Here is a 15,122-nt window from a genome sequence, read left to right as displayed (position 1 = left end):
CTTCCCTGTGTGTGTGCACACATGTGTATGCTTCCCTGTGTGTGTGCACACATGTGTATGCTTCCCTGTGTGTATGCACACGTGTGTATGCTTCCCTGTGTGTGTGCACACATGTGTATGCTTCCCTGTGTGTATGCACACGTGTGTATGCTTCCCTGTGTGTGTGCACACATGTGTATGTTTCGCTGTGTGTTTACTACAGTATCCAAACAACTAGTTGTCCTTCAAAAGCCATTTAACTACCGCGTTTCTTAAAGTTCTTAATTTGGAAACTTTTCTTAGCCCTCATCTTCATGATAGACAGTTTGGAATAATATAGTTCTGGAAATGGAGTGTGCTTCCTTTGCGGTTTGTCTGGGGCTTTCTAACCATTAAATTTGGACTACTCATTCCCAGAAAGAGCAATGCGGTTCCTTTGTCAGCATACCACATCTGTAAGCACGTGGTGCACATCTGGTGATCTGAAGTCAACAGAGATGGTGTGATGGCACCCGACTTACTCGGATAGTTAACACTTTCTTTATGCCTTTTCCCTATAACCAGCCATCTTTTAAAGGCCATTATACAAATTTATCAAATTTTCCTCCAGGATCCATGGATGACTCCTGACCACTCTGTCTTTAATATGATGGCTTCAAAATAATGATCCTGCAATTACATGAAGCATCTGACCCTAAAGTGCAGAAGGAGCCAATTCCATAAACTACACAGAATCCACGTCAGTGTATGCCACGTAAAGCAGCGCACGTCTGATTCAACAGCTAACACGGAGGAAAGAGCGGGCAAGTCTCCACAGGGCTGGATCGTTCTCCAAGGTCTGGTCTTACAGGACAGCCATGATCTAATAAAAGCTGCTGCCATCACGGAAGCACCCTAGGAAGCGGCCAGTAAATAACCGCAGCATCTGGACACAGGCGCGGCGAGTCCAGTTGGGCTTGTGCTCATCGAAGTCTTTATTAGGACAGGAACACTCAAATGAGACCGGAAGGTCACCGGGCACAGGATGGACACACAGACCCCCCTAACGAGTGATGCGGAGTCTTTACGGGTCGGCACCCACAAACGTTGTCCAGGTTCCAGTCATGATTGCTGCATACTCTCTCTGGTGCTCAAGCATCTTCAGAAACACTTGATATTTCCTGTCATAATATCTGTGGGGGTAAAACAAGGAACATGTTAAATACCAAGAAGAGATTTGAGACCCTATGAGCATATACAGGGGGAGGAGGTCCCCCTCAGTCACAGTCATAGGGGAGGGAAGTAAGGGGAAAATGGGAGGGAGGAATAGGAGGATACAAGGGATGGGATAACAATTGAGATGCAATATGAATAAATTAATAAATACATTAAAAAAAGAAAAACTCCATATATGATTCATTTTCTAAAATATATTTAACTGAATCCTCTGAAAGATTCATCTGCTTGTTGCTGAGATTCTGAAATATAACTTTACTGGTCCCTTCTTAAGGACATACAAAATATCTTAGTTGCCTTATAGACTTAGACTGATATTTATGCTATAATTGAGATTTATCAAATATTTACTGAAGAAGAAATAACTACATCACTCAGAAAGATACTTTTTCTGTAAGGGTTCAAATAACAGATATTATATACGCTGTAAGAAATAATCTCTCACCCAACTCCTCAATTCTGTTACTATACCATGAAGGCATCAATAAGGAATATGCAAATGAATCTATATTCTAATAAAAGTTTGTTTATAAGATTAAAAAAAAAATTCTCAAAACAAAAACATCATATGGCGTCCCCTCTCATGTAGAGGGACGGGGATGTGTCTGTCCCAGGTTGTAAGCGCGTGCAGCACCCTGAGCAGCGGGTTAGCATGCCTCATATCTAGTCTGTGTAGATGTTTGAGATGTAGGCTTTCTCAGCAAGGTGCATCTGAAGCGCTGTAGCTTCTAGAGTAACAGAGCTGGGAGTCAAAGGAATGGTTTCTGAGCCTCCACCGCACACAGTGAAAGACTCAGGCCTAACACGGGCCTCTTTTGATTCCAAGCTTAAATGAATACTTCTGGTGTGACTAGGCACAGGTCAAAGCCACAGCCTGGCCAGGTGCAAGACTGGGCATTTTAATCCGTCTTGCAGTTTCCACATATTAGTGTCTTTGGCAGACAGCCTTAGCCAGGGGTTTACCTTTTCTAGCAGTTTAACTAGGGTAAACCTAGAAATGAGACCAGCATCTTCCTCCTGCACCTGGCCCCACCCTCAGGTGTCTGGTAGTAACCTTGCTCACCTGGCAACTCCATCTGACTCTTCAGGTGAGACTTGTTAGAACTACGGTTGGCTGTGAATCAGCCCCAAGCTGCCTGGGCATCACTATCCCGAAAGGCTAGCAACGGTATAGACCATCAAACCTGAACTCTCAAAACTCTGTCCTTACCCTCTTCAGTGCAGTGGATGGATCCAATTCGTCATTATTTGGAAGGCTCTGGGGTGCTTTGACTTTTTTTTATAAGGGATGTTTGCTTTTGTACATTGAGGTGGGGAAGGTTATAAGAGAAGCTTTGAGTATACACAGAGCTTTTTTTTTTTTTACTTGTTCCACATTGATACATTAAGTAGTCTGGTAATGTAGGAGCTGTGATAGGGCCAAAGTCGCAGCCAAGAAGGTATTTAAGGCCAGGATTTGAATCCTAGCATAGTCCGTGCCTGGGTGTGTAACCTTGGGCATGTTACATAACCCGTTTGTGCATAGATTTCCTCTCCTGTACACAGAGATATTTATAGGATATGTTGCAGAAAGTCTGTGAGGATTAAGCAATGTATGAAAAGCATTAGAACAACAAGTGATTCATAATAAATACCGTGAGTACAAGTTATTGCTTTGAAATTAATTCCTACTCTGATATTATACCCAATCTAGGATCGTGAGATACTGCTAAATCCCACTCTACAGCATTCAACTGTCAATTACAGAATGATTCTTAGAAACCACATTCTGCTTCCAATGATAGTCTATGACAACATAAGGTCATGCTACTCCTCTGTGGAAATGCCATTGACTGCTAAGCTTGGAATCTCTAAACTCCCAGAAGCAGCGCCTCTTGCATACCTGATGGCTTTTAGGGGTAACAACTTTACTGAAATCCTTTCACTGGATTCATTTATTCCTTACCACTTGTCCTTTTGCAGATGTCTTTTTCACTTAACACGAAACACCAAGATTCACCCTTTTAAGGCTGAAATATTTGGAATCATCGTAAACATGTTCTTATTGGACTGCAGTTATCTAATTAGACACTAAATTCACACACACCCTGCCAGCTGAGTTATCTTCTAAGTTCCCCTCGTTTCGAGCAATTGCTTTTGTGTAGCTCAGGACCAAGAAAAAGGTAGTGAGATTTGAAGCCAACAGACAGGAAGAGGAAATAGGCTCCGGCTTTCCGGCTGCAATCTCTGCGCTGTCTGTAGATGGCGGCACAGCACTGTGTGTCTGCCTCAGGGAAAGCCTGCTGGCTGCCTTCAAGACGCCAGGCTTTTCAAAGGAAACACATGGATTTTTACCGAAAGCACTTAAAAATATTTCCCTCAGAGTCTTGAGAGGGTCACGAAAGAGATGTAGAGGTACAATCTGTTTCTCGTTTCAAACAAATGGGATGTTTCAGGCGCCCTCAGGCGGACACACTCCAGCCTCTCTGGGCACTGGAAGGGAAGTCTCAGTGTACTGGGTTGAGTTCCCCATACAGAGCCTGCTGCTCCTTGGAGCTAGGCAGAGTGGAGTTTCCATACAGGGGCTTGAGCAGCCTGGCTTCATTTGGAGACGAAACTGGATTTCTCTTTTTGGTGGGCATTTCAAACTCTGCAATACGAATCTTTGTTCAGTGATGTGTTAAGGTTTTCCCCGTAAGTCGTACATGCTTTCCTCTGCCTGCGCCTTCATCTTCAGACTCATTACAAATGACTTTATAGTGATCCTGACTGCTGGCGTGCGCTGCTCCAAGAGCCTTTGATGTAGCTTCCGGACTTCTAGTCTTAGCTCTCAAGAATCGATCCTGTTTGACTGAACTTTCCAAAATCTCCATTTGAGCAGGTCTCAGCATTGCTTAAAATTCAGTTCTGACCCCAGAAAAGTCTTCGGCGTGACCCCTAAGGGCTTGAAGAGCCGACCTCTGCCTGCCTCACTACAGTAGCTCATCTTTGTGTTCTGAACTTATGAGTTGTATGTAAAAGTCTGTCCTTTGCATCTGTTATTTCCTCGGTGTGTTTTCTCTACCTTGCCCTGTCTGGAAATTCCCTGTAAACATTTAAAGTTAGGTGAGAGTCAGTCTCCTCCCAATAGCCTTCCTTTGTCCCCGTAGGGTCCTAGTTATGTCTTCTTTGGGTGATGTTGTTACCTGCTGCGACAGAAAGATTAATTCATATGATTTGAAATCATCTCTGTGTATGAATCAGGTAGAGACTCATTGCTCTCTGCATCCTGCCCAGAGCTCAGTATATGCTTTAACTATAGCAAGGACTCAACACATACATACATAATACATACATACATACATACATACATACATACATACATACATACATACATACAATAACAATAAATATTTTTGTTGGTTTGGCATTTAAGTATGGGTATTTTCTAGCCTTCCATGCCAAGAAATATACAAAGGGTAGGAGAAAGCCACCTGGTCCTTCGATGTGACTATAACAGATCGTCATACTTTAGAACAGAGAAAAAGAGGTTTTCTCCCTATGATTCAGGGTGACTGCACTGGTCTGAGAGTTTGGAAGCTTGCATGTGACCCCAGCTCTAGCCAGCTTAGCTCTGGATCTTGGCAAACCAAAGTTCTCTCCTTGAGAGGAATTTCTTTCAACCTCTAAGTCAACGGTTCTCAACGGTCACGTCCCCATTGGCAAACCATCTGCCAAAATATTTATACTACAATTCCTAAGAGGAGCGCAATTGCAGTTAGGAAGTACCAACAAAAGCAGTTTTATGGTTGGAGGGAGTCACCACAGCAGGAGGAGCTGTGCTTCAGGGCCACAGCGTTAGGAAGGGCTGCGCCAAGGCTCGTCTCACATCAACAACTGAACCTCCTCTCGTGCCCGCACTCCCCAGCGGCTTTGCACGGAAGGGCAAACTTACTTTTTATCCTCGTGTCTCGGGAACACAACCTTGCCCACTTTGCTCATTCGTGCCATCGCCTCCTGGTAAAGGGAAACGACAAAAAATGCTGAGTAAGGAAGAACAGGATCATGAACTTCCGCAGGAAATGGACGGAGCCAGAAAAGCTCACTCTGAGTGGGGCAACGAAGGCCCAGCAAGACAAACGCCCCGTGTTCCCTCTGACTGCAGACCTTTAATTCCACATCTTCAGATACGAGTGCAGAGCCTGTGAGAACTATGTACACCAGAACAGTAAAACAGAAGCACTGCCAGGACAAGGGCGTCAGGGAGCAACAGAGAGAGCAGGAGCAGGATGTAAGTGAGCCAGTCAGAGAAGCGGGCCTGGGGGCTCTTTAGAGAGAGGGAAGAAGGAGGTAAATACGGAAGGAGCAGGGAAGTGAGTAAAATAACATTTAAGGTGTCTGAAAAACCCACAAGATACCATACTACTGAATATTTACTTAAAAACAAAACCCTATAGTACATATATAGTTTTAGTGAACTTTTGTCATCTGGACTGATGGGGTTCCCTCCAAGAGCCAAAGGCCACCTAACAAACAAAACTAAACTAAAAACTAACAACAACAACAAACCAAAACAAAAACCAAAAAGCAAACAAACAAACAAACAAATAAAACCCAGTACCAGACACAATTAAGCCCTCATTTGAGTTTGTTCAGGTAACTCCCGAAACAGACAGGTCATTGCTGTCCTTGGTCACCTCTAGGAGGTAGAAGGTAAGTGCCACCTTCGATAGAGTGCCCGGAGACCTGAGAGCTGGAACTAACCAAAAGGCACCATGCAGGCTTCCAAGGGAGGGAGGCAGCCACAGTCCTACCCAGCTATGACGCCTGTGAACCACACCAACAGCCAGCGCTGCTGCACGACAGCCTGAGGGTGCAGTAGTGGCACACGCATTCTGGTGGTAACCAACAGCTCTCTAATTGGAACTAAAACCTGCTCAACAAGGGGGAAACTGCCCGGGACTGGGAACCCAGCTAGGGAAACTCAGTGCTAGGGAAGCCATGGGTATTGGGGGAGAATATACAACTGATCTACTGAACCACCATATTCCTAACAACAATCCATAAACACAGGTCCACAGAGCCACACATAAATCCAGTAGTCTCACCCTCATCAAGGAAACTTCTCTTTGCAACAGAGACCGCTGAAGAAAACTATAACCAAGCAAACTGCCAACTTGTGGAGTCCAGTCGCAGGGAATCCATTTACAAAACATTCCTTTACCTAAGCCATAGGGAGCATTGTTAAAAATGTGGGTGTGGGGAGATTGTGAGAGCCAGAGGACTGAGGAGTTTCTTCTGAGATTGTGTCTCCTAGTAACATCAGAAGATATGCCCACAAACTTTCACCAATGTGACTGATCAAATGTTGTCTGAACAAGGATGACATCAGTGAACATGCCAAATGGGACAGGGACAAGCCCATGAGATCTCCACACTATACAAAAGATCTACAGGCAACTGAATAAAGCTGGAGCAGGGAGGGGATAAGGTCTTCCTCCCGGAACAAGCACACCAGTTAGTTGTCCAGGACCAAACTATCATCTGTGAAAACATAATACAAGTGACCTTATATGAGACTCATGACAGGTTATACTTAGGGATATATATGTATATGTAATATACATACATTTATACATATATGTGCAATAACAACTAATAAGTAGTCATGGTTTTGAGGGAGAATGGGGAGAAATATATGCGAAAGTTTTGAGGGAGAAAAGGAAAGGGAGAAATGCTATAATTCTATTGCAATCTCAAAAAACAAAACAAAACAAAACAACCACAACCGAAACCAAAACAAACAAACAAAAAACCCAAAGACAGGCTTGTGACAGGCAGGAACATTGCAATTAGAATGCACTTCCCTTAGGTCATTTACAGGGTTTCTGCTCCATGAGAAAGTTTGATAGCACAGAGACAGTCTCACCTTGGAATCCAACAGACTTAACTGGAACAGTCAAAACCAACAAACGAACCTTGACAGAAAAGGCTCTGCCTTAAAAACAGTTACTGAAGCTGGGTAGTACCACATGCCTTTAATCCCAGCACTCTGGAGGCAGAAGCAGGTGGATCTCTGTGAGTTCAAAGCCAGCCTGGTCTACAGAGCAAGTTCCAGGACAGCCAAGGCTACACAGAGGAAGGCTGTCTCGAAAAACAAAACAAACAAAGAACATCTATTGAACGCTTAACAAGTCTGTAGTCATCTGGGGTTGTAGACACAACTTATGTCACATATTAGTTAGTTACTCCCTGTGTAACAGACATAATACGATGCATGTTCTTTGTCCTAGTGAAACACTAGCAACAGGGGTGGTGGAAGGCACAACCTTCCTGGTGTACAGTGTGTGAGAAGCTCTATGTATCTGCAGTGCATACCCAAGTGTGCCCCTGCCCATCTTTGCCAACGTACTGATTATTTCAGTTACATGTTGTTAATTTCCTTCTGGTACGCTCTAACCAAAAGCTAAGCTATAGCAGGGCAGGGGCTGTGCCTGCACCTGAAATCTTCATGAGGCATACGGAAACACTTCCATATGCCAAGGAGGTCGCTCAATGTAAGAGGCCAGAGCAACAGGTGATGTGGACATTTCTCCAGGAGTTTGCTGCAGACTGGGGAAGACATCTGTCGGGGTCAAAAGACAACATGACCAGTGTTGTGGCATGGTCTTTTCAAACACCATTCAGAGGCTGGGAAAGCAGGCAGCTTCCTTTGCTAGTTCACGACTCCCACTCCAGCCAAGTTGCTCTTGTGAGTCTTCCCCAGAGACAGCATGCACATTCTGAACCTGTGCTCTGGTCCTCCAGCCCCAGATGAGCAGATAGAGGTGGGAGGTGAGAGGTGGGAGGGGGGAGAGGGGAAGGAAGGAGGGGGGAAGGGGGAGAGGAGAGGTGGGATGGGGAGGCGGAGGGGGTAGGTATTAGCAAACACACCGATGGAAGGCAGAAAGTGGCAGCTTTAACAAGGGGGAAGATCTTAAAGTGGATGAAAAGTTTTGACCATGGAAGCACACAATAAAAAACCCAGAGGGTGGCTGTTTGCAGTCGTCGATCTGTGAAGTGCACACAAGCAAGTGCATCTTCCTCATCTGCTGCTCTGCTCTGGGGTGTTTTAAGAGCCCTGTGTATCTCTGATTGTGCCAGGACATTTTCTGTCAGAGACTCAGTTTTGCTTCTTGGGATGGTTTTAGCGTCCCCACCATCCACTTTGTTATCCATTCTGGCTTTTGTTTGCAATCATGCATTTCCACTGGCCTGCCCTCAGGGACTAGTGGTAAGTCAGGTCTCCACTGTGGCCCACTGAAAAAGGATCTCTCCCTCTCTCTCTCTCTCTCTCTCTCTCTCTCTCTCTCTCTCTCCCCCTCTCTCTCCCTTTCTCTCTCCTTTGCCATTCCCTCTCTCTGCCTCCCCCTTCTCTCTCTGTCGCCCCTTTCTCTCTCTCATTCTCTGTCTTGTTCAGTCTTTCCTGTTCCAGTTTCTTCTCACTCTCTTGTTCCCTGTTGTCCTTGTCCATTCTGCCTGCCTGTCTGTTTCCACCTACCCCTTACATCCCCTCTCTCCTGTCGCTCAATGACCCTCTTACACTAGAGCAGTTGAATAGCATACTGTCTTAGCAGCACACCTTGGCACGAGCTTCCGAAGGGACCCCCACCTTTGCCGCTTTCTTATTAGTTTGGTTTTGCCTTTCCCTCTGCAATGCTCCTGAGAAGACCCTGCCTTTGGTACCTCCCTCAAGCTGGGGGATGCTCCCAGGGCATGCCCCTCTTGGCCATGCTGGCCCTGCTTCTGCAGGGGCCTGAGACAACACTCCAGGACGGCTTTCATGAGGGGATCCAGTAAGTTTATTGAAGGTATTTATGTTATTTTCCTTCCTGCAGATGTTCAGTGAATGGCAGACACCAGGGAATTCCCTCTTCTTTTCTTCACATTATTTCTGATTGTTTTCAAAATAAGTTACCAGGAAACAAGTATTCACAGTGGAGATTTTAAGGATTTTAAAAGGGCTGATTTTGTTCCCAAGAAAAGGGCCGAGAACTTAAAATTAAAACTTAGAGGTCAGGCCCCTAGCCTACTGAGCGTTCTGCTGAGTCATCACTGCTGCCTGTACGCCCCCTGGATAGAGTTATTTGCCTGTACAGCAACTCATGTTTCCTGTCTGCCCGGCATTTGTGACATGGTGTCATGCCTTTTTTGCTAACATATCAGTCTCCCAACTAGACTGTGAGCTCCTTCAGGAAGGAATTGTTAAGATTATTTTCACTGCCAAACACAGCATCTGGCATATCCCATGCATGCAGGGATGTCAGCAGAATGAATGAACTTAAGGATAACATGTGCAACAAAATGTTAAAATAGAATTTTCTGCTAAGATCTAAGATGGCAGGTAGATGACATCAGAGTGAGCTGGAAATAGTCCACTTTGGAGAGAAGGGTAGCTCTCACCCATATGGAAGGTCCCATCGAGACAGGCTTCTCAGAGAAGTTTACTGTGATCCCCCCTCACAAGTCCAGCCAATGGGTCTTCACTAGGTGCCTGGCACTGAGGATAGAGAACGCAGTGGACTATAAATGGTTCATGGTGGGAAGGGGTGGCATCAGATTCTCTGTAGAGAAGAGAGGAGGGGCCTTACTGTCACGCCCTCAAAGGCATGGTCATTCCTTCCAGACTTTAGTAGGCACCGGTGTAAGAGGCTGTCATGGGGGGTTTAGTTCCTGTCCAGTGTGGCCACATAAGGACACTGGAAGGTACCATCAGACTTCTAAGAAGTTAAGAACTACCATTCTGCCAGGACCCAGGGGCATTAACACCTCATACTGTAGTTGAAGTGTCTTCAGAGATAGATGGTCTCCAGAAACACCTACAGCACAGCTTTATGGTTCTCCAGAAACATCTACAGCAGAGCCTTATGGGTCTCCGGAAACATCTACAGCAGAGCCTTATGGTTCTCCAGAAACAGCTACATCACAGCCTTATGGTTCTCCAGAAACATCTACAGCAGAGCCTTATGGGTCTCTGGAAACATCTACAGCAGAGCCTTATGGGTCTCCAGAAACATCCACAGCAGAGCCTTATGGTTCTCTGGAAACATCTACAGCAGAGCCTTATGGTTCTCCAGAAACATCCACAGCAGAGCCGCATGAGACCAAGAACTAGCGACTCACATCTAAGAGAGCTAGATTCTTATCTCTGACACCGCTCTCTGGGTCCTCCATCCACCTCACAGGAATGAGAGAAACAATGGCGAAGAACTAATTGAGGAAGGAGAAAGAGCTCCGTTGTGCATGGCACACCCCGGCTGCAGAAACTGGGAAATGCTCACACTCACTGTTACATATCCCTTCATATTTGAGTTCTTGAGTTTTGGTTGGGTACCCCAACTTAAAGGTTCATAAAACTTGCACCCCCATGTTACTTTTTGCTTAGGTAACTATCATAATTCTTAACCAAGGCAGGAAAATCAGCTTCTCTCCACAACAGAAAGGGATGAATGAGTGAAAACTAAAGCTCGTTTTCAAGCCATCTCAAGAATTTTGTAGCCGGCTGCCACGGCATGCACTTGTAGTCCCAGCTAAGGCATGCAGATTCCTCATGCCCAGGGGTTAAGGCAAATCCAATGTGGGGAGAACCTGTCTCAGAGGAGTAAAAAAGGAAGGAAGGAAGGATTGTGTGGAGTGTTCTACACAAGTTTTTACTTCACATAACTTGCTAAATACAAATTGCATATGCAAACTTTATAAAGGTCAGATGAAATACATTAAATTGTTAACAGGCTCAAGAGCATGAGTAATTATTTTTCTCAAATCAGATGTTTTTCCACAGTGGCACGTATTGTCTTCAGCGTTGTAGCTAAGCCGCACATATTCTGGATTACACTGTTTTAAGTTTTGGCTATACACAGGCAGCCAAAGGCTCAGGCTCACCTTCGTCTCTTGGAAGGCTGGTCACATTATGGGTACCAGACACAGCACAGAGAATGCACAGAGCAGCACTGCTGTCATCACAAACAGCACTGCTGAGAGTCCCAATTTCTTCAGATAATTACCACAAAAGTGAAACCGCATGAATCTTCTGCCTGTGGTAAATCTGGGAATCACTACAGTGCAACAATACGGATTCATTATGGAAATGCTGACACTTGCTAAATATAGTCACCCCCACAGTGTATTTCTGTTCAAAGGGACTTGTTTGAAGTTGTGCTCTAAATTCATACTTTCTGTCAGCATGTAGGGGCCGGACAATCTCAATTTGCAGCACGCTATCCTCTTTGTTTGAGAGTCTAGACAGCACAATGAATAGAGTGACTTTTCTTTTTCCTTTTTGCCCACACAATGAACGCTTTTTAAAAACAAAATATTTTGTAAAATAGCATTTTAATCACTTCTTTTCTCTCTCTCTCTCTAAGGCAGGGCTGTAAATAGCCCATGAAAGCTCACATTTGACTGGCACTTCTGAAAGCAAGCGCAGGGCTTCTGCAGGAAAAAATGGGGTCCCTGTAGCTAGCCATGAAAGGCCTTATTCATGGACTTGACCCTTCCCTAGTGTGTCAAGGCCGAGATACCAGTCAGCCCTCTGCTGCTGCTTCTCCGGAGACAGTCCTGGCAGTGGCCAGGCCTCCGGTGGGCAGAGGAAATGCTTGGTTGTCACGTGCTCTGGGTTTGCTGTGCAGTACTGTCAGGTTGGATGTCAGGGAAGGGAAGCTGCAGGAGGCAGGAGGCAGTCATCGCAGGACTGATGCCACTCTGCCATTCTGATGCTGGGAATTTGGGGATCAGGAGGCCTCTACTTCCTCTGCTTTGGAAACCCATACCCTTGAGACTGGGAGAAGAAGACCGTCAGGTAGTTTAGATCTCAGCACAGAGGATTAGAGCAAGCCTAGAATTGTCTAGAATTACAATATACAGCAAAGAACAAATAAAGACCTGGTGTTGATGAGAGCTAGCCTCCAGGAGGCAGGAAGTATGGCACAGAGTGAGCATAAACCCAGCGTCCATCCCTGGTTAGTAGTGTGTGTGAACGAAACATCGATGCTATCACAACAGACAAGAGACAACAGACACTGTAAGGGCATCAAAGCCGGTGTCTGCTGAGAGAGACATCTGCACTCAGTAAGTACCTGGGATGATCCACTAAAGATTCTGGAAGAAAATACTGGATGTGCCATCTGAATGATTTTTTTTTCCCTCCAAACAAGTTAAAATTTTGCCACACTTAATACACAGACACTTAATACACTTAATACACACCACAAGTAAGTACAGCTCAGACCAGGAATTGCACAGACTGCATGCAGGTCTCCTCCAGCGCTAATATACCTGCATGGTACTTGCCTGGAGGTTCACTACAGTCAGAATTCGTTATATGCTGTCTTTTTACTAGATTTGCCCCACATTACTAGATTTGCAGCTAGGACCTAATTTTGATATGCATTAATCTTAAAAAAAAAAAAAAAATGGCCAAATGTCTGGAAAAGATTTAGGCAGTAGGCAGTAGATAATGGTAAATGGCTCCGATTCAAGCAAAAAAGAAAATTGTGATATATTTGTTAAGTTGTCTATTTATATTATAAAGTTAAAATAATAAACACCTACTCTGAGAAGGTAAGTCCTGGAGGAAAAATTCAAGATCATAAAAAAAAATTGTTTGAGCTATGAAGACAGGCACACATACCGTCTTTTAAAAGTCACCAAAAATAAGGGGGCTGAGAGATGAGCCAATGAACAACGTGTCTGTCATGCTACCGTGAGAACCCCAGTTCGGATTCCTAACATCTAAGTAACTGCCAGGTGGACGTGGCAGCCAGTCTACAAAGCAGCGCGTGGAAGACAGGCGTAGGGGATTCCTGCAACAGGCAGACAAGCTAGGGTAAGCCACATCGGCAGGCTCTGGCCCCATGAAGAGATCAAGGAAGACGCCCGATATCAACATTGCATCACCAAATATTTATGCATATACATGTTCAGCCCCACACATTCCAAGTGAAAACATGCACGCACATCACACATGTACACACATTCAAAAAATCATAAAAACATACCTGTGGAGCACACCTTTTAATAACAAAATATTTTGTCAAATAGCATTTTAATCACTTATTTTCTCTCTCTCTCTAAGGCAGGGCTGTAAATAACCCATGAAAGCTCACATTTGACTGGAACTTCTGAAAGCTGCATTCAGGAGGCTGAGGCAGGAGAATCAAAATGCTAAGTCCAGCTGAGGCTGCACAGGGATCTTTGTTCCTGACAAGCATAATAGTAATAATAATAATAATAATAACAACAACAACAACACTAAAAATTACTAAAATTTTATCAGTCATAGAGAGTAAACCTTTAGACATTGCATAGGCATACGCATTTCAAAATATTTTTGTTTCAGCTATACTTCGTCTGTTTTACAAAATAATCTATAAGCACAATATGCTATGCTTTCACACAGATGCTCACACACCAAGATACAGGTGCAAGTTCCTCATGTTTGATGAGCTGTAAGCTCCAAGAGCTTCAGCTGCCAGCTTTCAAGCCAAACTTCCCCAGGTGCTCGCTCTGGGCTGGGAGCCATGCCACTTGCTTTACACCCATGACCCCTTATTCCTTGAAAAGTTCTAATACTGATGTTATCGCCTGCCCCCACATTGTGAATGGAAGGACCGAATGGAGGCTGACGAGTCAAAGAGAATGAATAATACACTCAAAGCCAGGCCGCTAGTTTGCAGTGAAGCCCTGAATTTAAGCCCAGTTCTCACTCCAGGCCACTGCTTAGCTCCACACTCTGGCCCATCCTTCTTGTAAAGAACAATGCCGCCTGATTTTTGAGTCCCTCTGGATTTGAGTTCAAATCCCACTTCTGCTTATTAACTGTGTGATCACTTTGAGTGTACATGTGTCTGTGTAGTAAGTGTGTGAGAGAGAGAGTGGAGGAGGGAGGGAGGGAGGGATATGGAGATGGATATATATATAAGAGAGAGAGACAGATAGAGACAGAGAGAGAGAGAGAGAGAGAGAGAGAGAGAGAGAGAGAGAGAGAGAGAGAGAGAGAAAGAGAGAGAGATATTTTCTAATAGTGTAGTGGACCTGGACTGCACCCCTCTCTGGAGATGCTGAATCTGCCTTCTTGAGAAACTCTGACTCATTTTACTGGAACAAGAAGCTCATGTGCTACTATGTGTGGGCTGAAGCACATGACCCTTCCATAGAAAAACAGAAAAAAAAAAAAAATAGCAATGTCAATCTTCTCCACCAAGTATTAAGAAATGGCTAATTGTTCTTTTGTTTATGTTGGTTTTTTTTGTTGTTGTTGCTGTTGTTACGGTCATCCTGTGACTTGCAGCTGGCACTCTCTCACCCCAGTGCACCGAAAACAACAGTCAGCCACGAAGCAGGAAGAGATGAAAGGGTGGGAGATGCCTTCATTGTCCACCGTGATTGAAGACTGGCATTCCATTCGCCATCCTGAATACACTGTAGTTGTCACAGGCGGTTGTATAGGCTTAATTATGGCAGTGTTCGCATCTTTTAAAATGCATAGAACAGTACGTTTAGTATTTGTATGTCAGATTATGTATACTACATCTTAGTTTTCAAATTGTAAAAAAAAAAAAAAAAATGCCATACATTGCGCCAGGTGCAGCGGTACACACCTGTAACCCCAGCACTTGGGAAGGCAGAGGCAGGTGGATCTATGTCAGTTCCAGGCCAGCCTGGTCTACAAAGTGAGTCCAGGACAGCTAAGGCTACACAGAGAAACCCTGTCTTTAAAACCCAAACCAAACAAAACCAAAACAACTGCTGTACATCAGATGTGTCACATACTTACATTTTATTTTTCAATTTTAAAAATTGAAGCAAAACTTTTTCAATTCAATCTAAAATCTACCTCTATCTTAGTGTTCTCCTGGACCTAAAAGAGAGGAGTCACGGGGCATGTCTAATTCTGCAGGAAATAGAGGAATTAATAGAAAAATATATCATAT

The 15,122-nt window shown here is 44.5% G+C and overlaps 1 protein-coding gene across 4 annotated transcripts in view; it reads right to left on the bottom strand.

Moving 5' to 3' along the window:
• Positions 1-976: 976 nt before the first annotated feature.
• Fggy (FGGY carbohydrate kinase domain containing) overlaps positions 977-15,122 on the bottom strand; it is a 364,828-nt gene continuing 350,682 nt past the window's right edge. For 3 of the 4 annotated variants that reach the window (XM_051164348.1, XM_051164357.1, XM_051164363.1), the window contains 2 exons: positions 5,108-5,169; positions 977-1,151 (listed from right to left, as the gene is read on the bottom strand). In XM_051164348.1, coding sequence (XP_051020305.1) covers positions 1,043-1,151; positions 5,108-5,169 — 171 coding nt within the window. In that variant the 3' untranslated portion in view covers positions 977-1,042. The remainder of the gene's footprint in view (positions 1,152-5,107; positions 5,170-15,122) is intronic. The other variant, XM_051164353.1, reaches the window with a different exon arrangement.

The sequence above is a fragment of the Acomys russatus genome, chromosome 2 (assembly GCF_903995435.1).
Source record: "Acomys russatus chromosome 2, mAcoRus1.1, whole genome shotgun sequence".
NCBI classification, from domain to species: domain Eukaryota; kingdom Metazoa; phylum Chordata; class Mammalia; order Rodentia; family Muridae; genus Acomys; species Acomys russatus.
This window is presented reverse-complemented; position numbering and strand designations above follow the sequence as displayed.